Source organism: Rousettus aegyptiacus, unplaced genomic scaffold (genome assembly GCF_014176215.1).
Source record: "Rousettus aegyptiacus isolate mRouAeg1 unplaced genomic scaffold, mRouAeg1.p scaffold_m13_p_6, whole genome shotgun sequence".
Lineage (NCBI taxonomy): Eukaryota > Metazoa > Chordata > Mammalia > Chiroptera > Pteropodidae > Rousettus > Rousettus aegyptiacus.
In genome coordinates this window covers 111,635,386-111,662,867 of record NW_023416309.1, presented here as the reverse complement: position 1 = coordinate 111,662,867, position 27,482 = coordinate 111,635,386, and the positions used below count along the sequence as shown (strand labels likewise).

Here is a 27,482-nt window from a genome sequence, read left to right as displayed (position 1 = left end):
CGGCTGAGGGGCAAGATGGCTGCCGAGAAACAGGTTCCTGGAGGCGGCGGCAGCGGCAGCGGCGGGGGCAGCGGCGGCGGCGGCGGCGGCGGACGCGGTGCTGGAGGAGAGGAAAATAAAGAAAACGAACGGCCATCCGCCGGATCGAAGGCAAACAAAGAATTCGGGGATAGCCTGAGTTTGGAGAGTATCCTAGAATAATAGGGCCTAACTCGCAATGACTACGTGTCGCTCTGGCGGGCCGGGGGCGGGAGAGGCAGCGGGTGCCCGCACGTCTGGGCAGGAGAGGCCGAGGGTTGCAGTTGCTCTCGCCCTTACTTTTTGACACACTCAGAGCTTCAGGGTCTGTAGTTTGACCGGATCTGTAGTTCGCCTTCGTCTTCCAGGGTGGGGAACGTCCTTTGCTTTCGGGAGGCACCGGGATATTGGGCAGATTTCTGCAGTTTTCCTGGCTGTTGCTCAGTTGATGGGCTGGTGACGTGGAGGACACTTTGGCCACCCCGGGGAGCTTCTGGCACCTTGAGCCACTAAACTGGGGAAAGGAAGCAGCACTCCTGACGTCCTGGCTTAGTACTTTTGTCTGACAGCCGTTTGCCGTCGGAGAATGGGTAGTAAAATTACAGTTTGATGTTCTGGGAGTGAAGGCGAAGATTGACTGCTCCGAGGAAAAGCTTGTTGCTCCTTTCGAATATAAGTCAGCGTAGCTTTTTAAAATCGCATGTATAACTTTATAAATCTGTTGAGAGTTGTTCAGATGAACTGGAGGAATTGGTTTCTAGTTTTCATCAGTGTAATCACAGTAGAGTGCTCATGACACTAGCATGTGGGTTTTTGAAAGGAAATAACAAATGGAGAAAATAGCTGAATTTCTGAAATAAAACGTTTAGCTTAACATCTTAACGTCTTAAGTTTTCAGGGGATTGGCGTTTTACTTTTTGTACTGGTGGTATAGTTCTAAATGGATGTTAGAATGCCCTGATTTTATTACAAACCTTATAAATCCTTGTCCCCTTTTAGTTATTTAAAGTCCTTTTATTATTCAGAATTTTAAAATACACTCATAGAGAAGCACTGAGGAATCTTTAAAACTAAAATTGTAGATAAAGGTCATTGGACTTACTAAAGTTTGGTACATAATCTCAAAATATTTTAAGATTCTCGAAAAGGAGAGTTTGGTCAGGGCTGTTTCTTTTAAAAGAAAAACTTCAATATTTGCCAACTATGGCCTAGTTTGGTTGACATGTGCTAACCGTAGGCTCATGCAGCGTCACAGCTGTTAAGGAAAGTTGGATTTGGCAGATGTAAGAGGTTGTGCAAATAGAGGAGTGATATACTTATGACCTTTTCCAGGTGCAAATCAGTGGGAACCAGCCGTTACAGTCAGCATTCAGAATCCAACCGCTTTATTTAAGTTGTTAGGTTTCAGTAGCCTTAATGGCTGATAATGTTCTCTTTTTTAATTTTTAAAGTAGTAACAGTTCAGTCAATCGGCTTTTCCATATGCTTAACCATCCTAAAACAAGATAGCTATCGAAAGTGGTTACAGGAGGTTTCACCGGTTAATCTATGTATTTCAGAAATAGTTAATGTGCTGCGGTTTGATACAGATATAGACTACTGGGGACATGTTTTGATTTATTTGGATTCTTTCCATTGTAAGCTTTTCCTTAATCTCGGCTCTAGTTCTTCAGATTATTAAGGAATCTCAGCAGCAGCATGGTTTACGGCATGGAGATTTTCAGAGGTACAGGTTAGTATCATGTGCAAGATGTGTGGAAGTCATTCTGGAAATTTCAAACTTGGTTTGCCTCTGTTCATGTCCTACTTACTTTCCTGTATCAGAAAGTGAACTTAAGGCATCTAGCTCTGAACATAGATCGAGTCCTCAAAAGCAACTTAATTTTCAAATTTAAATTTTTATGATGAGTTAAAGGAGCAAACCTTTGTATCCATTTTGCCACACAATGTTGTGGATACCTTGGAGGCTTCTGCTGAAATTAATAAGCAGTTGGTGGCAATCATTTTTTTTAACCTAATTATATTGTAGACTCTTGGTAAAATGCAAAGCTTTTCGGTGTTTTAAACATCCTACAAAGGGGTGTTTTTGTCATAATTTACTAGTAAACTTTTATAACAGCCGTCAAGTTGGAAAACAAATTTAATGTGACTGTTAAAAAATAGAGTAGATGCTTAATGTATAACATACAGTTCAATACTTTGAAAGCAGAAGTGTCCGACCATTTCTATATTGTAGGTATAGGCTTTGACTACCTGATTTTTTAAAGTCACTGCTGAAACACTGCATTTCAGAGACCCAGGAATCAGCCGCGTGGTGAAGGGGCGGCAGCACTGGGGCAGAGTGAACGAGGTGGGACTGGTGGGAATGGAGCGGGAGAAGCAGGCTGGACCAGGCCGTGAGGGCCCGTGGGCCAGGGACGCTCGCGCCCATGTTCTGGGGGTGCGGAGGAAGCCGCAAACGAGTTTTAAACAGGAGACTGTATGACTTGATTTTTTTTTTTTAATTATTAAGGAAATTTCCCAAAACAATCGTAGACATGATAGTACAACGAAACCGTCACACATTTCATCACAGTGGTTAACTTTCTGCTCTTTTTGTTGCATCTCTTCCCCCCTCTTTTAAAAACATTTTATGGAAGAAATTTTTTTTTTTACCATTTTATTGAAGTATTACTTACATGCGAAGAAGGGTACAGAAATTGATCAGTTTCTCACAACCTGTAACCAGGACCCAGATTAAAAGACAGAACATTACCAGCATCCCGAAAGTCTCCCTTTTGCTCCTTCTAATCACAAACCCTTCCTCCCCAAGGGTCACTGCAGTCACGATTTCTAACACCTTAGGTTATGTTTGCTTATTTTTGAAATGTATCTACATAGCACCACATAGCATATACGCTTTTGTGAGTGCCTTTTTGCAGCGTTGTTTTAAATGCCTCCATATTGTTTCGTAGTTTTAGTTCTTTTATTCTCACAGTTGTAGTTCTTTAATTCTCATTACTACATTGTATTCTCTTTCATGAATATACTATAGTGTATTTTCCTGTACTGTACTGTTGCTGGGCACTTGGCCAGTTTCCCATGGGGCTTTTAGAAATAATACTGCTGTCAACATTCTTATATATCTTGGTGGAAGGAAGTATTTGTTTCTATTTGATATATACCTGGGAGTGGAATACTATAGAATATGCTTATGTTCAGTCTTAATGTGTTGTCAAGCAGTTTTCCAAAATCATTGTGCCAGTTTGCATCACTGCCAATGTGTGAGAGCTGCGATTGGGCGCGTCCTTGCCAGCAGGGATATGGTCTGTGTGGCATGTTTTTGGTGAATTATTTTAAAGCCACGTCTAGACATCATACTGTTTCACGCATCTATACTTCAGTTTGTATCCAACAAATAAGACTTTTGAAAAACGTACAATGCTATTATCCCACCTAACCAAATCAGCAAAAATTCTTCAGTCTCATTTTATGTAATGATATTAAGCAATATAAAAGTACTGTCTATTCAGTTTTTCCTAACTTTTTAAAAAATGTGTTTACTTTTTTTTTCCTGTTTGAAATAATCTCAGACTTGCAGAAAATTTGCAGGTACACTGCAAGTTACATTTTTTTCCCTGAACCATGGCAAGTAGCTTGCCTACTTAATGCTGGTTGCCCCAGAATAATGTGTATTTTCCACAAACAAGGACATCTTAATAAATATATCCATATTGCCAGAAAATTCTTACCAATTTGTATTTTTCCCATAATGTATGAGTGTTCAATTTGATTTTTATATAAAAGGGTAAGTGATAAAGCAGAAGTTATGAATTGAGTTTCTCTCAGATTTTTTTTCTTTATTTCTCTTTTCAGACTATTTTTTTTTTAATAACCTATGCCCTGGTAGCTTTAAGACTAAGGTGCTAAAGTATCATTTAAATATCATTTTGTATTGTAAATTATATTCGATAAAGGATTGGTAAAATTTTATATGTATTTTTACACTAATTTGGTCAAAATACATTTATTGAACATCTATATGCTAGGCACTGTGCTAAGACATTTGAAAGTAAAATCTCTTTGCACCGAAGCAGTATATGTTAGTGTGATAGACATGTAAAAACGGATTCGTAATGCCCTGTGCTAAAATAGAAGTAAGAATAAAGAGCTCCATGAGCACAGAAGGGAGGTTTGGCACAAGAGGCTCCCACTCATTTTTTCAAAGCCCACCCTTAAGTCCACTCCAGTGAAGTGCTGTTAACGAGAAGAGAAAGGTTACTCGTGTCCTTTACATTCAGTTTGACATTTGCCTTGTTTTCTTGGTTGCCATTTTACCTGCATGATCCCAGCCAAAGTGCGGGTTCTTTGAGAATGCGTACCATGTCCTCTAGCTCCAGTTACCAGTCGTACTGCCCTGCAGGCTTTAGGTTAGTGAACGTTCGTAGGGTGATGTAAACCTCAGTAGAACACCTCAGACCTTTGACCTTATTGTAGAATTTGCCGTTGGAAGGGCTGTCAGCTCCGCTGAATGATTTTTGTTTATGGTCTCTTACAGGGGCTACTGTTCCCGCAGACAGAGACGGCTCCGGAAAACGCTTAACTTCAAGATGGGGAACAGACACAAATTCACAGGGAAAAAAGTAACTGAAGATCTTCTGACCGATAACAGGTACTGACGGCTCAGCTGTAGTTGCCGAATACTTTTTGCTAATACGTTTGTTAAGTAATTATAATGTGCCACACATTTTGCCAAACTCTTTATCTCATGTGACTTTTAGCAGCTCTGCGAAGTGAACATTTTTACTATTCCTGTATTATAAGATGAGGAAACTGAGGCTCAAAGAGGCTCAATAGCTTATTTAAGAACTGTGGGGTGGTGAATGTCAAAGTCAGCGATTAGAATCTAATCAGTTATTGGGTAAGGTTTCTAGAATGCAGATTTCAATGTCTATAAGTGCTTACTTAAATCAGTATATCTTAAGTGAAATCTGGCTGTGTGTAAATTATCCAGAAGAGTACCGTGTTCAGTGCTGAGTGTTGCCATGCCGAATGTCAGCTGAGGGGTTAGTCTGTCCAGCAATACGCATAGATCGTCTCTAGGTCAGTTCCTCAAACCACGGCCTGGGGGCCAAGTTGGCCCTCCTACCACCTGTTTTGTAAATTAAGTTCTTCCGGAGCACGGCTGTGCCGTTCCTCCAGCTGCTTTTGTGCCGTGAGAACAGTAACGGTGACAGAGAGCATGTGTTCTGCAAAGTCTGAAATAGTTACTATTGGGCCCTTTACAAAAAAAATGTTTGCTGTTCCCCCGTCTCATTTGTGGCCAGGACTGAGTATAGAAGACTTGGGGAGGTGTGGATCTTGAACCTCTTACTGAGAGATGTTGGTCAAGTACAAAACAGCGCTATGAGATAGTGAAACTACCATGTCATTTACTCTTAAAAGTTCTGAAATTTTGGAAGGGAGAGTTTAGCTTGGGGGTTCGCTGGAGTGTTCGAACCCCCAAGGGAAGCCAGGAGGCCTGCATGCAGGAGGCCAGACTGTGAAGGATTTGTGAAAGAACATTCTGTCTCAAGGGAAACATCATGCCATGGTGTCCGTGAATGCACTCCATGCTCTGGACTGTCGTTACCCTCTGCTCAGGCGCTGAAGAGGCTGGGAGCTCGCGGTGTGGAGACAGTCAGCACCTAGACCACTGAGACCACGATGGGGTGGGGCAGGATGTGTTGATTGAATCTGGTGCGATTGAGTTATGAAGAGTCTCTAATGATGGCAAGGTCCTTTATTTTGGAAAGATGCGATTAAGCTGACATTTAAAGAAGATTCGTCAAGGCGGTAGTTTAAACAAAGATTCACGTAGTAGTAATAAAGTAGGTAACTTAGTTAGCACTTAGTAAGTGCCAGGCTCTGATCTTGAGTGTGTTATGTGTGTTACTGATGGGAGAGCAAGACACAGGTTAGTACTTTGCCCAAAGTCACACAGCTACTGAGTGATGCTGGCACTGAGATTCCAACCCAGACTCCAGAGCCTTGTTCTTAACCACTTCAGTGTATTGCTGCTTGAGGCCCAGGTTTCTAGTTGGGTCGGGATGAGGGAAGTGTTGATTCAAAGGTGAGGCCATACCGCGTGGACTAACTCTGTTTGCTAAAATTGGGAGGGGTCAGTCAGGTTTGCCAGGTTCGAGGTAGAAAAGGCTTTTCAGTGACATGTGTCCGGTGGGCAGTTAAAACCTGACGTGCAGGATCAGAGATGCAGATTTGGGATCTTGGTCGATGTCACAGGAAGAATAGCTAGGAAGAGAGCCAGGGAGCTATGGAGAGAAGTTGAGAGGCCAGAGCTGGTGCTGCAAATGCCTGAGTCTCATGCTCCTGGCCTTTATCCTTCAGCTCGCTCTTTCTCTCTGGTTTAGATATTTGCTTCTGGTTCTGATGGATGCTGAAAGAGCCTGGAGCTATGCCATGCAGCTCAAACAGGAAGCCAACACTGAACCCCGAAAACGGTTCCACCTGTTGTCTCGCCTACGGAAAGCTGTGAAGCATGCAGAGGAATTGGAACGCTTGTGTGAGAGCAATCGCGTGGATGCCAAGACCAAGTTAGAGGCTCAGGTCAGTGTCTTAACGTCAGCCTTGCTTTATTGTAGAGATGAGAGACGTGACTTTAAAACAATATAGTTAAACAGAAAAGAGTTTCTGATGTAGGAGAAGAAAAAACCTGATCTTGCTTTTTCAAGGTGAAGTTAGCCTCTGCTTTTTGAGCTTTTGTTTTTTAATAATCAGTTCTAACTTTTAAAGAAAGCTCATGTTCCTTTTAATACATGGAAAGCTTGCATCATATTTTTTTTAGGCTAGGCAAAACTTGGTTGACCTCACAGATTGCAAGGGCCTGTCAGCTTACAATGCCTTATTTTTTATACCTACAGTGCCTAGTCTTCCTAGGTGGTCTCCCATCCAAGTCCTAACCAGGCCCGACCCTGCTTAGCTTCCGAGATCAGACGGGATTGGGCTTGTTCAGGGTGGCATGGCCATAGACAGAAAGCTTGTGTCTCATATCTAGGAGAGTTCACAAAATAATTTTTTTAATGAATTTTTAAGAAGAGATAAGATATTGCAAGTGTATATTCAACTTCTGATACTTATGTTATAGCCCCAAAGCTGGTTGTTAAGTCAAATGAAGAAAACAAATTTCCTTTTTTTGAAGTTCTGTCCTGGGAGGTAAATGAATCATAACAAGTTACCTATGTGTCACATTTTATTAGTGAAAAGTTTCTTTCTCTTAAAATCAACCTGTGTATGTCTGTGCCCTTGATATCCAACCTCAAAGCTAGTAGAGGAGATGGAGCTGTAACCCTGGTTCTCGGGCGTTGAAGCAGTTTCTCTTTTCCTGTCGTCTTCCAGGCTTACACAGCTTACCTCGCGGGAATGCTGCGTTTTGAACATCAAGAGTGGAAAGCTGCCATTGAGGCTTTTAACAAATGCAAGTAAGTTTTCCGACCTAAAAGCTTTGGCCAGTTTTGAGTCTAGATAAAGTTCAAGCTGCAGATCAACCGATGGTTGTTTCAGTGAAAGTACAGGTTCCTTGTTTTTCTTCCCAATAGGAATGTCGATTATTCCCTTTCATCCTGAAAACATACCAGTTCTGGTAGCTGGTGGAGGCCCTCAAAGTTCCATATTTTGTTTTTAGCCACTGTGTTCCTTGTGAGTCCATTTTCTTAAAATAAGGCTTCCCCTGCCCTGAAACCTGGTGTTTCTTTCCTCACAGAACAATCTACGAGAAGCTCGCCAGTGCTTTCACAGAAGAGCAGGCCGTGCTGTACAACCAGCGTGTGGAAGAGATCTCGCCCAACATCCGCTACTGCGCATATAACATTGGTGAGCAGGGACCGCCTTGAGCGTCGTCGGGTTGCCTGGTGGTGGTCCATCTCAGGGAGCCTAGAGAATTACGTGACTTTCTGCCCTTTCCCTTGCATCCTTCTTGACATGGGTTTTGGTCGATGGAAAAGGTAGAACTGTCGAAGTCAGCCCTGCTCCAAATCACAGAAGGCAGTTCCTTTGCCGTCGTTCCTATCATGCCGTCTTCTGTACCCCCTGCAAGCTTCGTACAGGGGCTGGGGTCCACTGCAGCGTCTGTCGAGGGCGGAGCTCTTTCAAGTCCCAAGCTGAACCTGGTACTTGAGAGAGCAGACCAGACCCTGGAGGATTTGCCGCTCATTTTTTTCTGTCTCTTTCTCAGGGGACCAGTCAGCCATCAATGAACTCATGCAGATGCGATTGAGGTCTGGGGGCACCGAGGGTCTCCTGGCTGAAAAATTGGAGGTAATCTTGTATGTACATTTTTGTGAAGTCTTTGAAAACGTCCAGAAAAAGAAGTACTCCATCCAATATAGTTGCTCTGAGTATATGCGTATTTATATCTCCGTCTGTATTTTTAACAAAAAACTTTTTCATTTAGTATTTTTAAATATTTAACTTTTTTTGTTTTACCATGTTACATTTATTTTCTAAGTAATATAGCCTCATAGAAAAAATAGGAATTACAAAAGATGGAGGAAAAATAGAATCATACGGATTATCACCCAGAGATAACCACTAACTATGCACTGTGTAGTAACATTCTTTTAAACTATATTGTCACATGCAGTTTTTCCACTTCAGTAAACACATTTCCACGTCGTTGTCTTTTGATGGCTGTGTGGACTCCATTGAAGTCTGCTTTATTTGATCACTTCACTATTACCGATTACATGGTAAACAGTATTACCATGAATATCTACGTCTCCAGTTTTTGTACGTGTTCTTAGTTGTTTCCTTAGGATAAATTCCTAAAAGTGGAATTTCCGCCTGTGATATATATAGATATACTTTTCTTTTTACATACTTAGCAAAGCTAGTGTTGGTGTTTTTAACTTTCTGTTATGTCTTTTTAAGATTTGAGTTTCTTTAAGCTAGGATGTGTTATGCCAAGGAGGAACTTAAATATAAATTTGTGCGTACTCTGTAAAATGTTAATATGTTGGTTATAGAAGAGACGTAATTTCCACTCATTTTACCTTGGTCACTCATATCCACAGTTAAAACGTGGCTGACCTTTTAAAACTGTTTTCCAGGCATTGATCACTCAGACTCGAGCCAAACAGGCAGCGACCATGAGCGAAGTGGAGTGGAGAGGGAGAGCGGTGCCGGTGAAGATCGACAGAGTGCGGATCTTTCTGTTGGGGTTGGCTGATAACGAAGCAGCCATTGCCCAGGTGAGGAGGAAGCACCTGTTCTGTCTTCTGCATGTGTCTGAAGGTGGTTCTTGTTTAAGAGGTAGAGTATTTCGTTGGTGTTCATTTATCTTAAAACAAAAATGAATCTTAATATTGTTGGGGACTTTGTAACAGTTTCAAGATGCACCCCCTTGAACAAAATTATTTTAAAAGCTGAGTTTATAGAAGAGTTCTGATGTTTAAGAAGTTGACAGGACAGTGATCAACATAAAAATGGGAGCAGGAAGCAGCTAGCGGAAGGTAAAGGTACCTTTCAGCCCAGCGGGTGCTGCAGCAGCTTCATTGTCTTGTCCCTCATGTGTCTCTGGCCTCTTGTCCTAGCCACCTCTTGTTTCTGGCCTTTTAAAGAGAGCCTAGCTAATCCAGAATACATTTGATGTGCGGTACATGCATAATATCCATGCAGAGCTGTACCGTTTGATGCTGCCGACTGACATAATTGTCACCTGTTCGTAGCTTTGAACAGTGGAGTTCCAAAAGATGAGAGGTCCTGGTGGTCTTGTTTTGTACGGAGTAGACAGTGATTAGGACACTTTTTAGAACTTCTCCATATGAGACTAAGAGCATCTAAAAAAGTGCCAGGCTGCAGAGTGTGTCTACAGCCTCTCCAGGGACCAGTGGTGTGTCATGAGTCTCCTCAGTAAGCTGTTGCACCCTGAATAATTTGCATTTAGGGGTGCTTTGTTAGTTGTGCAGATGAGTTGTTTTCAGCATCCAAACTTTCAACGACGTGTTCTGAATAGCTGTTTTGAGTTGGGGGTAGCTTTTAACAATTGAATTTCTTTGTGCCTTTGCTCTGTTGTGTACTGCCCCTCTCAATGCCCTTTTATTTGCTTAAAGTACAGATGACTAGAATAATGCCAGAAAGCTGAGTTTTTTTCCTCTTAAACTAAAAGGCCAAGAAACTTTTTTGAGAGCATTTCGTTAGCGCTGTAGTATGGCAATATCTCCTCTGGACTAGGGCTGTGGTGGCAGCCATTTATATTATGTGATTGGGTTATTTTTTAGGTTTTAAAATGATACATGCTGGAAAATAACTGCCATCAGTGACAGTGAGGCAGGAATTCTGGCTAGAATAGGGGTTGTGAGGAGGCCCACAGGGGCAGATTAACTAGGGGCATCTTGAGGATGGGGCCGTAGACATATCAGATGAAGGACAAAAAAAGTTAACTATTTATTACATTTTAAACGTTATTCAGCTTACAGTTTAGAAAATACGAATGTTTGTAAGAGATCCACCTGTAGTCTCACTTCCCATATACCTTCATTGACACTGCAATGTATTAAAAAGGAAAACAGTGTATTTCCTTTTGGTCTTTTTTGTATTCGTGAGATGTTATGTATGTTTTAACTTGTTGGAATTATACTGAGCTGTGATTTTGTAACCTATTTATATTAACATGTTTGTAAGTATTTTTCATGTTCTTCCACATCATTTCACAAAACTTTTTAAATACCTGGTGGTCACCTGGATGGAGATACCACAGACATGAGCAAAAGAGGGCAATGATCCCCTTTAATGTCCCAGATACGCTGCTCTTACGTTTTATCTTTTTAACCCTGTGGAGTGGGTGACGCTCATGTTTTGCATGTGGGAAACTGGTCTCGGAGACTGTTTAACTGACCCACAGCCGTATACCTGATGGAAGGCAGAGCCCTTTTACCCAGAGCTCGTGTTCCTCGACCTTTCCACGTATCCTGTTAGATTCAACAGGAAGGCCAGTGACGGGATCATTTTATTTGGCTTTGATAAGTAGTTAACTGTAATTTCACTTAATAAAGCATACCAGCAGAGTCCTGGGCCCCTGAGAGAGACTTAGCTAAGCAGACACTTAATTGAAACAAGTAGTCCTTGGCAACCAGTCATTTTCAAAAGGATCCCTCTCAAACTTGAGTTTTAGGGTAGTTAAAAGGTTGACTTCTGGATACCAAGGTCATAGCCATCCCTTCTAAGGCAGTTCAGGAATGGCCAGAATTGTGTTAATATTGGCAAGAAAAAACCGACATTATTCCAACCTTGACTAGATAAAAAATGCAGTCAGCCAGGCCAGCACAGCTGCGCGGTCTGCGCTGTCACCCCGTCCCCAGCCTGCGCATTCGCAGTCACACGTGTCCTGGTTCATCGCTGTCTCTGACACACACAGGTGATGGCAGGCGTGTTGTGAAAACGCTGTGTAATCCAGGCACATCTGTTCCTGGGCATTTGCATGTCATACAGTTTTTAAGCACTATAAACAGTGATCAGTGACTCTTTATACGTGGATTTTTCCATATTTTGAGTTACTCCTGTAGAATAAATGAGAATACCACATAGATTGAAAAACATATATAGATGTCTTTTTGATTGAATAAAGTTACTGAGATTAAGAATTTCCAATCTCTATTTAATGCAAAAGATGTTTATTTTAAAGCAGGTGCCCAGAAAAGTCAGGTAGAGGGAGAGCAAAAGAATGTCAATGTATTTGTTAGTTTGAGGTTTTTCCTCACGTGCTGTGTTTTGTAGAGGTATTTAAGGGCCTCATTAAGACGAAAACAATTCTTCAATGAACTGCTCTTTGGAATAATATAAAAACTCAATAATGAAGGTGATGCTGTTTTGTGTTGCAATCACATTTTTAAAGCTCTCCAGCATTCATTTAAGCCCAGTATCCTCCTTGTAGTACTTTGTTTCAGTTATTAAATTAAAACTTAAAAGTGCTTCTGCACAAAAGAGTTAAGAGCCCTTCACACTGGACATAGTTTACACAGGTCCCCGGAGTGATGGGCCAAGATTTTATGTTGAGGGAAAGTCAAGATCAGCAGCCAAGGTTTCCTGCCCCAGCTGCTGCAGGCTTTCAGTGCTAAATGTAGCTGCTCCTCGGTCCCATTTGTCATTAGGAAACCTATTGTAAGGCTTTTCCTAAAGTACCAGTGAAACTTGTGATGTGCAGGTACAATAGGAATATTGTATGGGTTTTTAATTGTTCTTCCACAAGATACAGTGGAGGGTTTGAAAGGTGTGCGAAACCAAGATTGAAAGGAACCGTGAGGACAATTTCAGATCTTTCAGTCTGGAAAGATAAAAACTGAGGAGGGAAGAATATTTGAAGCCTGTTAACATAGTAAATTACATTGATGAATTTTCACGTTAAGCCAACATTGTATATCTGGGATAACCACACTTGGTTATGATATATTGTGTTTTTTATGTATTGCTGGATTTGACTTGTTAATGCTTTAAGAATTTTGCATCTGTTTTCATGAGGAATAGTGGCCTATAATTTTCTTTCTTGTAATGTCTTCCAAGGTTTACTTTTAGGGTTATGTACACTTCATAAAACAAGTTTGGAGATGTTCCTCCTCTATTTATGTAATGTCTGTATTTTTATTTCCTTAAATGTTTATTATAATTCACCAGTGAAATTATTGGGACTGGAGTTTCTTTGTGGGAAAGTTTTTTGTTTGGTTTTGCGAGGGGATATAATTGATATGTCAGTTTCAGGTGTACAACATAATATTTGTGGGAAGATTTTTAAAATTTGTTTTTGCTTGTTTTAAGCAAGTATAATTCCTTTATAACTTAAAGTGCTATTCAGATTTTCTGGGGTTTTTTTGGTGTCAGTTTGAATGAATTTTATTTTAAAAAGGAATTATTAAGTTTATGTAAATTGTTGAATTTATCGACATAAGTTTATGATATTACTTTATCACTTTAATGTTTATAGGATCTATAGATCTGTTAAGTACCTGGTTAATGTGCTAGGTGCAGTAAATTTAAATTATTTCTGGTTTTCGATGCATTTATAATACATTAAGTTTACTTCTGAGTATCAGAGATCTTTAAATTATACAGTAGATGTAAAAGATGTCTATCAAAAATCTGTAGGAATTCCAGGGAGTCCTCATAGGGTTTTAACCTACAAAACAATTTAGCCTGTAATGTCCTATCGTACGTATACTAAATCTAGCTAGTAAATAAAATAAGCACAGTGTTAAAGTTTACTTAAATCCTTAGATGTCAGGTCTGGCATTGTAGCTGTCAAATGCCTATTGAAGTGAGTGACCCGTGGGTTATTAAGTATGGAAGATACCCTTCAGTCATTTGAGATTAGTTTCAAGAAGAACCACTTGCCCCAAGTGGCACTGTCAGATGACCCCGCTCGCTCCACCATGGGCCTCGCCCAGCTTTCCAGTTCCTGTTGTCGTGCTGAGTTCTCTGCCCTGGAAACCGGGGCCTCTGCCTTCGAGACACGGGCTCCTCATGTCGCTGCCCTGCCAGGTGTTGGTATTTGCCATCCTCCAGGAGGTGGAATGCAAGAATTTGATGGCCCCAGCTTATTGCTTGTTCGTCAAGAGTTTTATGACTTTCAATATTGAAAAGCATGGAATGAAGAAATAATTCAGGGAGATAAAATATTAGACTGAAAAGACTAGAGCTGAGGATGAATCAGCTGCCAAAATCCAGTTGTAGAATCCTTAGTCTCTTTAGGCAGGCTTTAAGTCTTCACGTCTTTATATTGTCTTCCTTTATAATTTCTTTCTCTTTTGCTTTTATTAATACTTGGTCACCCCTAAATTGTCACTGGTTGCTTTGCAAGGATGTTTTGTAGCTGTTTTGAGAGGGGATGGGCAGGTTTTAAAATATCTGGAGGTTCGATCATTCTTATCCTCAACTTACAGTTAATATTTTAATGTTTATCCTTCTCTCTTTAAAAAAACCTGTTCTTAAGAAGTGAGGCTTGTATCTCCCTTTACCAGGTTTCCATGTGTGTTTTTCTAGACCTCAGTGGGCTGGGTGAGGCTCGGTTCACATCGCCTTGGTCCTCCTCTGGGTGTGGTGGAGAATGTGGTCAGACTCGCCGTGTTTGTCTCCTTAGTCACATCACCATCTTCCAACAGTTTTTGTAGACAAGTGAAAACAATCTGGAACCTCTGGTTTTCATAGCCGGGGTCTCGACCTCAGAACACGCGGCAGCTGGTCGTTCTCTGTACCAGCCAGCCTTGAGATGTGGCCTGAAGCCCACATCCTGGGATGTTTGAACTTTTATAAAAACTGATGTAGAATATATTTATTAGATCTGAGTAACACAGTCCTTCTGGTCCTAAGATTCCCTGTGTCGTGGGCACACCAGGAGGAAGGGCTGGCAGAAAACAGTTCTTACGCGGGGATCTTGCTGCTTGTGTTGGGGACGCGTTCCCTGTTGGTGATGTCGAGGGCAGACTTGGGAGGCCTGCGAGCAGGTACCGGGACATCTCGCCTCTTGTTCCATTGTCCTTACAGGATTCCCTTAGCTTCCAAGGTAGGTTTGTAGAATAGGAGAGTAAGTAGCAGAAGACGGCTAAGACTTCCCGTTGCCCAGTCCAGGGAGGATCATGTGAAGTTCTGCTCAGAGTCATGGTCTCTGAGTCACTGTGTGGTGTGGCTGGCGTCAGAGAGACTTTTCCTTCACTGAGGTTTCAGACTTTCGTAAGATTCCCAGTGGAACTTGGCGTCGTGTGGCAGCAGTGGGAAGGTTGGACTGTGTTCGCGCCTCGACGCAGGGGTCCCCTCATCGCAGGGAACCAGGGTCACACGTGGCAGCAGAGTGGGCCAGCAGCATCTTCATATTCTCAAGCCGCGCCGTCCGTCCCCGTAGGGAAGCAGACGAGCTGGGGAGCTGGCAGACCAAGGTCGCCCGCTCCTCCTTCCACGCCACGGCCCCAGCCGCTGAACCCCACGCGTCTCTCAGAGGGTGTTGGTGGCGGATTTGCGGGGCCGCACGGTGTCAGCTAGCGCGGGAGTTCATCCTGCCTGCTCACGACGTGTGTGTGCACGGTTGGTGCCGAGCGCATTCACGCGGCTTATTCCAGTTGTGAAGCCGAAGCGGCTGCCCCGCTCCGCGGGATTTGTGCTTTGAGAAATTGGCCAGCGAGTTCGCGTAAGTGATTACGAAGCATCTTGCTAATTTGAGGTGCTTAACAGTATCCTGCATGAAGTGTGTTTCTCTAGAGCCACACTGTCCAGTATAGTAGCCACTTGAACACATGGCTAAATTTAAATTCATTAGCATTTCCAAGTGCTCCGGAGCCGCACGTATGCAGCGGGTAATGAGAGCATTTCTGTCGTCACGGATGCTCCGCTGGGCAGTGCTGCTCGAGGTTTCACTGAGCTAATGGCGGCCCTGTTTGCCTTTGTAGACTCGTTGAATGACTGCGCCCCTGATTTGTTCCTAAGTTAGGGAACAAGAAAGTCAAGTGACTTATAAATAGAAAAGCATGTTTGATTTATATTATGTAATTCACAAGGAAGTTTTTTTTTTCCCACACTGAAAACTAGGAAAAACATAAGAGTTCTTAAGAGAAAAAAGGTTTTTCTTTAAACTTCCATCAACCATCTGAAAGGAGTGGGCAGTACTGGGTTTTGTTTTGGACTTTCTCAGGGGTCAGTCGAGTGTCAGGAGAGCAGGTTGGATGTTGGTTTCTGTGGAAAGTCAGGTGAAGTAAAGGAATGTTGACGTTTTCATGTCGCAGTGGGCCTGCCGGTAACTCAGGTCCATCTCCTCTCTGCTTTTTGTCCATGCTCACCTGCGCAGTCAGATTCTTTAGGATGATAACGTGGTGTGGCAGGTAGTCAGTTAATGAATCACCTTTCCTTTATCCCAGCTGGCTCGCCGAGGGCGACGCCCTGTGCTTGTGCAAAGGCTGTCACTGAGTGCTCGTCAACCTTGTCTGCCCTAAGTATGTCCTCAGCGGAGGCCTGCAGAATATCCGAGTGCAGGATGTCTGTGGGGAAGAGAACCTGGGATGCTGTTTAGAGAACGTATTTCTGATTGGGCGTTGATTAGAGGTGGTCCTCGTAGCTGCAAGTCTGTTGGGTCACGTTTGTAGGGTGATTCGCTGGCATACAGTAGGATTTAAGACAGTTTGTTCCAGAGGGAAAAAGGAAAAGAAACTTCTGGGGAGCTGTGCTCCAGCGTGGGGTAGCGGCGCCCCAGATCTAGTCTGCGAGGCCCCTCAAAGGGTGCCGGGGCGGGTCCTGAGCACAGGTAGAGGCTTCAGAGGAAAACAGTAGGAAGTTCTCTGATAGGGAAAATTCTGAAGCATCGATTGCCGGACAGTTTGAGATAGTTACACAGACACTTTTTCAGTATGTTCACTTTATTTGTATACGTAGAAAATTCCCATTTCTATACAAATAACGAGTGAGACTGTAAGGGAAATCTTACCTGCTGGAGAATGGTAACGACTGCAGTGGTCCCTGATTCGGGGCGCGTTTCGGTCGGGCGGGTGGCCGTGTGCTGGGGGGGGTCAAGCACTGCCACGCCTGTCTCCCGTCAGAATGCTGCGGCTCACTCTAAAGAGGTTTTTACTGTTTCTGCCTTTGTTCAGGCTGAAAGTGAAGAAACCAAGGAGCGTCTGTTTGAGTCCATGCTCAGCGAGTGTCGGGACGCCATCCAGGCCGTGCGGGAGGAGCTCAAGCCCGATCAGGTGGGACCGTCAGCTCGGCCGCCAGCTCCTGCTCTGTGCTGAGGTCCTGGGTCTGCGTGTGTCATTCCCGGGTGGGATCCCCGTGGTCCAAGTGCATTGACTCTTAGCCACTGTTCTTTTTAGATGTGGTGATTGGCTAACAAACAACAAAAGCCTCTGGGCTCCATCAGGTTGAGAAATTTGTTTTTTCTCTGTCCTATTTTTCCTAATGGTTTCCCATGTTACCTGTTAAGCCTTTGGTCTGAAATTCATACCTCCAGGTACACTCCTGCAGGGCTCCCTGTTTCTAATAAAGTCACCGTGATGTCACTTAGGCATTTGGGCTCGAACGCCTCAGAACCCTTTTTGGCTCTTTCTTTCCTTCACCACTCTGTTCTCCCTTTGTAGTTTCTCTCGCTGCTCGTCCACGCCTCCTGTTGTCGTTAGTTAGCCTTTTACTTGATGACTGGACTCGTTCCCAGCCTCATGGCTTGTCCTGCCATGGTCTTGGTTCAGTTCCCCAGGAGCATGGATCGAATCTTGCTTGGTCCCATTGCATTGTCTGATTATGAAAAGCCCGGTGATTCCTCTGGGTCTAGAGCAGTGGACTCCAAACTTCTGTGACCATGCACCCCCTAAGTGAAACTGAACATTTACCTCTGATGTGTTTATTTGTAAATTATGTAGCTTATTACTCAGCTGATTTGTGATGTATAAAATGCATTAAAATAGAGTTTTTAGAAATGAGGTTAACATAAATAGAAGTTCTAGTTTTCTCCTTACACTCACGCTCTGGGTTGTGTGCACCCTCCTTTAGAGACCACTGGTCTAGCAGATTCAGTCGGACTCCTTGAGCCGGCGTCCTGGCCTTCCCCGTCTGCGCCCAGCCTCCATTCCCCGCTCTGTACTTGCTCTGCTCTGAGTCCCCCGCCTCCAGCTGTTGTCCTCACCGCCTTGACGTGCCTTTCCCACTCCGTGCATTCCTGACACCGTTCTCTTTTCCCTCACACCCGGCTTACCCTTTCTCTCCCTTGTCACCAGCCCAGACCTTACCTGTTTTGCAAGGTCCAGCAGCTCACAGCTCACCATCCCTGAGAAGCCGACTACCCATCCTCCCCCACAGAGATCTCTCCACTTTCTAAGTAGCTCATACTTGCAGCCAAAATTTTTGTCTAATAGTTAAGAATTGTCTTAACATTTTGTGTATTGTTTTATATTTACTTTCTTGTTACATTTTCAAGATTATGAGCACCTTAAAAGCAACCACGTGTTTTCCTCAGCATCCGCCACGGTACCTCGGGTATAAAATGTTCAGTGAAGGTTCGTTAGGCTGCACTCACCTGTTGCCTTTCCCCATTCAGTCGCCTCTGTATGTTAGAGTTCCCCTCATCCACTTAACAGGTGCCTGCAGAGCCCCAGCCTCCATCGCTCACCTTGAGTGCATAGCAGTCATGGGGACACCTCACAGAATGTGGTGACACCGGGGTATATTAACAGTTCTGGCAGTGGGGAGTCTGAGGTTCCCAGGACTGCATTCCTTTTGGAAGCTCAAGGGGAACCTGGGGAGAAGTCATGGCTGGTATTCCAGAGAATGCGTTTGCTGGCTTCCGGAAGCCACCTGCATTTCTCGGCGCCCGGCGCCCTGCTCCGTGTCCACAGCCAGCAGCGTACCATCCTCTCTCCTCCCAGAGCGCTGCTTCAGCCGCCATCTCCGACTCTCCCGTCTGCCTCTTTTGCGGAGCCTGTGATTACCCCGGGCCTACCGGAGAGTCTAGGCTGACCAAGAGCCCCTGGGCTTTGCCACATTTGCACGGTCTCTCACCGTGTATGAGGACAGCCTCACAGGTCCCGGAGCTTTGATGTGGACGTCTTTAGGGGGCTGTTGTTCAGCCAGCCACGGAAGGCAATTGCTCATGGCGGGAGGGTGCAGCTTGGACCTGAAGCACAGACCCCAAAGTGGCTCCGTGGACTGCGGAGCGTCTGCTGTTCATGCTTCGGGCCCGGCCGCTGGGAACAGGAGCAGCGGCCAGAAGGCCTTGCTGGCCGTCACTCTGAACGCTCTTAGTCCGGTTTTTGGGTGCCAGTGGCAGCCAAGTGATCCTGTCTTTCTAGAATATGTCCAGTAGATCTTTGCTACCTGGGGACCCCTTCCAGGGTGCCGCTGAGCGAGGCTGTCGGAGCCAAGGGCAGAGTCAGCTGTTTTATCTTTACCTTTTTCACTGTGTGCAGAAACAGAGAGATTACACCCTCGAGGGAGAGTCGGGGAAGGTGTCTAATCTTCAGTACCTGCACAGGTAAGTGCTGTGAATATTTTGCTTTATAAACATTGTGAAATATATCATTGGAACAAGAGCATATGTGATGTTTGTGTGTATTTCAATGTGTAGTATATACTAAAGTATACTAACGTATCTGTACACATTTCATCACATAAGAGTGTATATACTGCATTTGGGAATTTTAACACATAATTTAAAATTCTTATACCGCATGAGCACTGGAATACAACCAGAGACCTTGAAGCTCCCCGCCTGGGTCGATTCCCCGCCCTCTAGAGCTGAGCTGTCCCTGGCAAGCTCCTGAGGTTCTCCTCTGAGTTCTGAATGTTTCACGCTGTCCCTCTAGCATTTAAGTTCCATTTAAACTTGAGTCGAATTCCAGCTGAAGTGTATTTGAGTGAGGTAAGGCTCCTCACCCTTTTCTGTGAGGACAGTGGATTGTTCTGGTACAGTTTACTGGCCGTTCCGTCCCTGCCCCGCGGGCCCGCAGTGCCAGCTCCGTCGGCCGCGCACCCCGCTTCCTCCCGCATACTCTTTCTGGACTCCTCTGCGCCCCCGGGTTGTCTGCGCGTGCAGTGGCCCAGTGCTTTCCGGTCGTTTCGGACGTCGTGGCGTCTGGTAGAGGGCCCGCCCCACCGGGGTTTTCCTCGCGCGTACCTTCGCCGCTTCTGTTCCATTGCTCTTTTACATACGTTTCTAAATCACTTCGTCAAGTTTGGCTTTTTTAAAAAAGTGGATCATTTGTTTCACAGCAGAAAGAAGGAAGAGCGACATTTTGGAACTTCTTGAGGAGAAATAAGATCAGTTGGGAAAACACCACTTCTCATCGGGTTCTCTCCTCCACGTGACCTTGAATTTTAATTTTTTAGTCACTATTTATAACTTTTTAGTGAACCCCAGCAATGTTTTTAGCCATCCCCCTGCTCCCTCCCTTTTTGTAAAAGGAAAACCACAAAAACTCCTTTCTTTATCTTAATCTCCATTCTTAGGGAACTTGATATTATGCGAACTCCAGCTCGAATTGCCTGAATGACTCAGATGGGGCATGGAGCAGGAAAGGCCCTGAGACGTCCCGTATTTCACCAGCCCTATGAGGATAGGCTCCAGGAGGTTAAGGGGCGTGACTGTGGTTCACAGTCACAGAGTCAGGAGTTGACCCAACTTCCTAGCCCTGGGAAGACCTGAGAGCGTCAGCGAGGCTCCGAACTTTCAGACTGTGCACCCGCTTGCCCTTGGGTCCGTCTTGCACCATCAGACCTAGCGAACGTCAGGATCGTGGATTTCAGTGGGGATCCCGAGGTCTCCTTTGGCGAATCCGGAATTGATAGCTCTTGTATCTTAACAAAATGTAAAGACGCATATAACTTCCTATACTCCTTGTGACTAATAGCTGCTTTGTGTTGAGAGTCCGATTGTTCTTCAGAGCTTTAAGAAAATCCACCTCATGACCTCCTCTCCCGTTTCTCAGAAGCAGCCACTTCTGATTCTTTTAACAAACTTTCATTATTTACCTTCATGTCCCTAAATGACGTGTGTTGCCAGTTGATTTTTCGGACTTAGGCGTTTTGTGCCACTTTCCACAGCAGCCCCCTCCCGCCTGCTCCGCTCTCGGCCCTGACCCTTTCCTCTCTCCCATCCAGCTCTTCTGTGGGCTTTCTCGTTTCTGCTACCATTCTCATTTCTAAGAGTTTATTTGTGTTCTTTGCATATTATTTTAAAAATGCAGCATCTCATTCTAATGTCGTGATCACAAAGGCTTCTCTCATTTCTCTGGGGTTATTAATAATGGTTTCCCGAAGCTTTCCTCTCCCTGCAAAGTCTGGTTCTTCCAAGTTGCTTTTTTTCCCTTCTCAGTTTCAGCTGCTTCTGTCTTGTTAGAGTTTTTCCTTAAGTGTCTAGTGACCTGGAGTTTTGCTCGGGGTGGTCAGACCCCCGGGATACACTAGGCTGTGCTTGTTCTGGAGGCTGAGTGGAGGGAGAAGGCCAGGAGGTCAGCACTCGGAGCCTGACAGTCCTTTAAGCCCCTGGTTCATTCCCAAGGCCCTGACCTCGGCCATTCCTGCATCCCCATCCTGAGGCCTCTCTTGTATCGTTGGCCAGGATTCTGCCAGTCTCTGTTGGAGGAGCATAGGCATCTAGAGGCCTAAGCACTCAAACAGATTTGTAAATAGTCACCCTGTTTTTATCCCCAAATATTAAAGTCTCGCCTGGCAGTACAGTAAAAATAGCGGGCACCACGCATAGTCTCCGGTATATGCACGTTTAATATGCAGAACCATCCAAAGAGACTGCCCCTCTCTGCTTTCTGACAAGAGACGGTCGTCACGTGCGTGGGAGCAGCTGCGCGCACGCTGTCCTCACGCTGCGGGCCAGCCCGTCCTCTGGGCCTCGCTCCAGGACCTGGCCGCCGTCCGGGGCTCGTCTTTAGGACTCTCTCTGCACTCAGCAGCTCTGCGGTTCTCAGAAACAGGCTGTAATTCAGGCTAAAATCAGAGTTTGTCATAAGGTCTCATGCTGGTCCCCTGCAAATTTGTCACTGAACAGCCACCAGAATGGAGGGCCCCTTGACCTTGAGGACCAGGCTAAATGGCTGTGCCACGTGGGCCGCCCTCACCGCCACGCTTCCCCTAGGCTGGTCTTTACCCGTGCGCTGGTGTTCCTCTCGGCTTCCGTGAGCATAACCTGGGCTGGCGTTTGCTACGTTCCAGCTACCTGACCTACATCAAGCTGTCGACGGCCATCAGGCGGAACGAGAACATGGCCAAAGGTCTGCAGAGGGCCCTGCTGCAGCAGCAGCCGGAAGACGACAGCAAGCGCGCCCCCCGGCCGCAGGACCTCATCCGGCTGTACGACATCATCCTGCAGGTGACCCCCGAGGACCGCGGGAGCGGGGGCCGGGCCTGACGCGTGTCACACACACAGCACCTTAGCACTGCGTAGCGGGAGGGTCGTGACAGTCGAAAGCTGTCTGCGTCTTGGTCGAGGCGAGAGGCTCTGCTCTTGGACCACTGCAGCAGTCTGTGTCCCCGGGGCTCAGGCGTATCACCGTGCAGACTGGCGGGCTCACAGGTTTGCTCCGAGTGCTGTGCCTGCGTGGGATACTTCCATGCGTGTGGGCATCCTGGGGCCAAGGCCACACTGTCTCGGCCCACTGGGAGTCTGCCAGTGAGCAAGGTGTGAGACAGTGCGCACAGACCCAGGTCTGCGTGGCCGCCAGACGAGCGACCACCCCGAAATGAACATGCAGAGCCAGAGAGGTGTCCTCCGGCTGAGCCGCCCCGAGGAGGTGAGCTGTGAGCTGAGTCAGCAAGGACACGTAGGCTTCCAGATTCACAGAGCAGGGTGAAGGTGACCCCAGGTGTGGCTGTTCCCAAGTTACTTGTCACTGGCTTTTCCCCATTATTTCAAGCCCAGGCTCCCTCTTTTCACGCTTGTCTGTTCCTACGAGGTCGTCTTTCGGAAACTCATTCTGTGGCCCTCCCTTCATGAGTTTTCTTTTTGCAATTTTTGTGCAGAATCTGGTGGAATTGCTCCAGCTTCCTGGCTTAGAGGAGGATAGAGCCTTCCAGAAAGAGATAGGCCTCAAGACCCTGGTGTTCAAGGCTTACAGGTACAGTCTCACGAGGCAGGTGGGGCTCTCCACTGCCCCCCAGTGTCCTGTAAGTCTTGGGAACACGTCCGTCTCCCAGAAGATTAGGTCGCTGGCTGGCTGCCGGTTACCTTGCCCTTCGTCAGAGAACAGTCAGCCCCACGTGATCCCCGGCAGTCTCGGGTTGTGCTGCGGGTTTCCATCGTCCCTTGTTTACTCTTGAGTAGGTTGGGGGACCTGGAATGCACTCACGATAAATGTCTCTGCCCTGCTGTCCTTCCCAGTGGAAAATGGACAAGCATAGGAAAAGTTATTAGCAGAACCTGCACTGAGTTTGAGGAAAGCTAAACCTGCTTTTAAACTGCTTATGTTGTTTGTAGCTTGGAGGTGAGCTGTGTAGCAAGATGAGTGTGGGCAGAATTGCAGAGTGGAGCCGCGTGTGTAATTGCACCTCCCTTTTTAGCCCTCACACCCCAGCACTCTGACTGCCCAGAGTGCCCCGTCTGCACCCGAGTTGCCCCTCGCAGCTCCCATGGACCCTTCCATCCCGTTGGGCCAGCAGCCCCCAGGCTCCGTTGACCCCAGTAGACTAGTTTCCGTTAGGAGAAGATTTCTCGGGTTTGGTTTTTGAGAGAGAGGTGGGCAGAGCTGAACGGTTGTGACGCGGGTGTGTGGGTGGCGCCAGGCGGGTGGGATTTATGGCTGAGCCAGGCGACATTCCTCCTCCCTGCCTGTCCCCACCTTCCTCCATGCGCCTTTTGGGAACTGCGCCTTCCATGCAGTCGACCAGTGACCGAAAGACAGTGGGTCAGCGCCGGACCTGTGTTGTCACCTGTGACTGCAGGGGGAGCCTGCTGGTCAGCCTGGCCAGGGCACTGAGAATGTCACGGTGTCCTGTGCAGTGATCCTATGGTTGAGAACCCCGTTTCCCAGTTTAAAGTTTAGCACGAACGTCGGGGAACGCCTCGCTCTTGGGTCGCTGCTTTAGACTGCGGTGGCTCTTTCCCCTTCTCCGTCAGGTGTTTCTTCATCGCTCAGTCCTACGTGCTGGTGAAGAAGTGGAGCGAAGCCCTCGTCCTGTATGACAGAGTCCTGAAGTACGCCAGCGAAGCGAATTCCGATGCCGGCGCCTTCGAGAACAGCCTGAAAGTGAGTCATGGGCCTCTCCTGGTTTCCGGGGGGCAGGGGGTGCTGTGCAGTGAGGCTCTGGAGGGGTTGCCGCTTCTCAAGCTGGTCCTACCGGGCCAGCCGTGGGACGTGGTGTGTCCCCGAGTGCCGAGAGCTGCAGGCTGTGGAACTCCCAGCCGCATTCTAGGCCTGAGGAGGACGCGGGCGATGGGAAGGACAGCCAGTCCTCTGCTCGAATGGACCTGCAGTGCTTTTTTCAGACTCGGCTACAGGTTGGAGTCCCCTGGGAAGATTTTTAAAAGGTGGATGTCTGGGTCCCATCCCCGGGGATTCTGGTTCTTATCGATGTGCGCTCCGGGATGAGCACGGGGATTTTTTAAAGCCCCTCATCAATTCTAATACGCAGCCAAATCGGGAACCAGAGATGAAGCCTTTCTGCACAGTGCGCCTGGACCAACGACAGCGGCTTTTGGGCACTTGCTAGAAATGCAGACTCTCAGGCCCACCCCAGGCCTCCTGAGCCAAAATCGGCATGCTAGCAGGACGCCCAGGCAGTTCCGGTGAGCGTCAGAGCTTGCCTGCTGATCTCAAGGGCTGGGTCGGTTTGGTTGGTTTTATTATTGAGCGACAGCTGGCCCTTTAAGCTTGTGGCCTGCTGCGACAGTGCAGAGAGATTCTGAAAGCGCCGGCTGGTCCAAGAATCCTATCTGTTTAACGAGTGGAGACTGTTTAGAAAAGTGAACTGAGGTTTGTAACAACACTGTGCCTTACGCAGCCGTAGCCGGCGCGCGAGGCCGGGGGCCCTGCAGAGACCCGGTGGTTCCGACGCAGCCACAGACCTGCCTGCAGGAGCCCGTGTACGAGTGCACATGCAGGGAGAGGAGAAGGAGCAGAGGGCGTGGGCAGAGGGAGGGGTGCCCAGGGCGGCGGCAGCATCCCCACGGGGTGTCGCCCGGGTGTGGAGGAAACCAGCACAGTGGTTTCTCAGGAGGAGAAAGGCGCTTCGCGGAGGCCCGTTCTGCCTAAGGTGCCAGCAGGTTGGGGGAGTGTCGCAGAACAGAGGCGTGAGGGATTCAGCCATAAGCAGACCTCAGGTCACGCTGAATTTTGCCACGTAGGAGGTGAAGCAAGAGAATGGCCTCAAATGGCCTCACACTTGAGCCAGCGGCCTGGGTCTTGAGTCCCAGCTCCACAGCCCCTGGAGGTGCCGCTGGGACATTATTTGACCTATTCTTCAGTTTGATCTGCGAAAGTGGGTACAGACTACCTCAGGATCATCAGGAAGGTGGAATTAGCAATTATGTAAACGGCTCAGAACAACACTGGGCACAGAAAGTAATTACTGTATGAAAATTTATTAGTATTATTTCCAGGTGTTATTGCTTAAGCCATGGCTTAGCTGTTCTCATTTGAAGCAGGCTAGTGTTTTTTGTTTTGTTTTGTTTTTATAGAGTCATTTAAAAAGCCTAAAATCCCATGGAAATATCGGTGGGGTTGCTTAACTCAGGTCAGTTTAGTGGGCTTCTCTGACCCTGGTCTCATGAGAACATGTTTTCCGAATCGTTACAGGACCTGCCTGACGTGCAAGAGCTTATCACGCAAGTGAGGTCGGAAAAGTGCTCTCTGCAGGCGGCGGCGATCCTGGGTGAGCCACCTGCGTCCCCAGATGTCCCTTCCCTGCTATTCCTCTTCTTTCCCACCCACGCGACTCTTTTCAGATTGAAAGGGGTTGTTTTGGTTAATCTGTACGAGTTTTATCTTTCCCTGCCATTACCTCTGCCACATTCACACATCCAATTGCGTAGACGAATTTAGAGAAACTATACAGTGTTCTTTCTCCCTAATCATGTCTTCCCCGCAGCCGGGCCGGCTCTGGGGTTTACTGTCCGTCGCTCTGTGTGGCTTCGTAGTGGGTAGGCCCGGGACGGGAAGGTCCCACTCACCCACGGGTCGGCACTTCCTGTTTAGGGATTTAGAGCCCACGTGTACGATAGGGGTCATTTGTGACTAGTGTGCTCAGTCTCTTTCCTTACTGAATTCCTGTGAAACTTTCAGATGCAAGTGACTCCCACCAAACAGAGACTTCCTCTCAAGTCAAGGACAGTAAGGTAAGTGGGCTCTGGCTTTTGAGAAATAAAAAGTAGGATTCAGAATGCCAGGAATGTGTACTCACGGTACACCTGAGGACCCTCCCTTCTGCTCAGAGCCGTGAAAGCTGCCTGTGTGAGGTGCGCTAGGCGCCATCCGGGTGGTCCCAAATACAAGGCCAGGGGCCTGGTGCTGCGCAGAGCAGCAGCTCCGGCGAGGGGTTCTGCCGTGGGTGTTTGGCAGGCCTGTGCCCCAGTCCCGGCCCATGCCTTTCTTAACCTCTGACTTTTACTGACTCTCAGCTATAAAATGGGGGTGCCTGTCGTAAGGGATTTGTGGGGGTTGAGTGGAATGGCTCGTGCAGGCCCTGACTGGGCGCTGTGCACGTAGCGAATGTTTCCCTGTTAGTCTGGTTAACACCCTGTGATTTGACTTCCAGCCCCTGGTCGAGCGGTTTGAGACCTTCTGCCTGGACCCTTCCCTCGTCACCAAGCAAGCCAACCTCGTGCACTTCCCTCCGGGATTCCAGCCCATCCCTTGCAAGCCTTTGTTCTTTGACCTGGCGCTCAACCATGTGGCTTTCCCACCCCTCGAGGACAAGTTGGAGCAGAAGACCAAGAGTGGCCTCACAGGGTACATCAAGGGCATCTTTGGATTCAGGAGCTAACCAGGCTCTTCCTTGGGGGCAGGGGGTGATTCTGACTCGGTCTGTATTGTGAGAAAACTCCAGCAAGTCCGTGATATTAAATCCAGGTCTGCGTTGGCCCAGGGCGAGAGTGTACCATCCTCAGCCCTGCGTCCCTGTGTCTGTGTGTGTGCACTCACGTTCTTAACCGGTGTGCCAGGAGGGCACCCTGTTGTCTTCTGGTGGATACGTGCGGGGTCCCTCTGTCCGTGCCTCCTGGGAGAGGGCCGCTGCCATCGGGGCCCGTGCGAGCTGTGATTGATCACCTCCTGTCCGTAACGAGTTCGGGGAGGAGGGCCACTGCGGGCAGCGCGAGCGCCCGGAAAGCTGCGCGGCGTTTCTTCCGTGCTGTGGACTTCAGACACGCTCCCTGCTCGCCGCGAGCATCTACGACCCCTTGGAAAGCTTGTCCGTGACCAGGAAACACTGGCCACGTCCCCCCAGAGCGACAGTCAGCCTCCCCCCTTCACTGCCAAGCGAAAGTTCAGAAGTTTCAGAACAAGCAAAGAGCTCTATTTTTAGAAGAAATATGTTATACTCAGAATTGATGAAAACAGATCTTATATTAAAAGGCAAAGATGCTGGAGACTGTGCCCGTTTTTTACATGCCCTCACTGAACACTGGTCCCAGTTCTCTCCTCAGGCACGTCGTTGCACAATCCCGTCATGTCTGGTGCATCCCGACTTCCTGGCGGCATGGGTCTGTCTGATGCCAGATAAGAGTGTGTCAGAGGCGCTGTTTCTAGAGAGGCCTCAGTCTGTGAGTTTCAGATGCCATTACACGTTCATTAGCCTCCTCGCCTGCCCCTTTATTTTTTCCTTAGTCACTCTTTCTTAATTTCTATGATAGCATCAATAATAAGTCCCAAAGCAATGTAATGAAGCAAGGAGTAAAAGCAACTTAATAGGAGATGGACCCAAAACCTCTGAATCCCTTTGGAAGCGGAAACTCGTCCCACAGGAAAGAGAATCCATGGAAGGTGCCGGCTGAGGTGTAGCTCGGACGTGGAGCCAACTAGAGCAGT

General features: G+C 46.9%; 1 protein-coding gene and 1 pseudogene across 1 annotated transcript; one reads left to right on the top strand and one right to left on the bottom strand.

The window, feature by feature from the left end:
• Window positions 1–27,043, top strand: SRP68 (signal recognition particle 68). Its single transcript, XM_016127521.2, has 16 exons — window positions 1–187; window positions 1,684–1,750; window positions 4,556–4,669; window positions 6,408–6,603; window positions 7,393–7,475; window positions 7,757–7,866; window positions 8,228–8,310; window positions 9,102–9,242; window positions 16,611–16,709; window positions 18,918–18,982; window positions 21,676–21,832; window positions 22,483–22,577; window positions 23,576–23,705; window positions 25,254–25,329; window positions 25,740–25,792; window positions 26,212–27,043. The coding sequence occupies exons 1-16, from the start codon at window positions 16–18 to the stop codon at window positions 26,437–26,439; spliced, it is 1,869 nt and encodes a 622-aa protein (XP_015983007.2). The 5' UTR covers window positions 1–15; the 3' UTR covers window positions 26,440–27,043.
• Window positions 6,909–7,027, bottom strand: LOC118604748 (annotated as a pseudogene).
• Window positions 27,044–27,482: the final 439 nt, after the last annotated feature.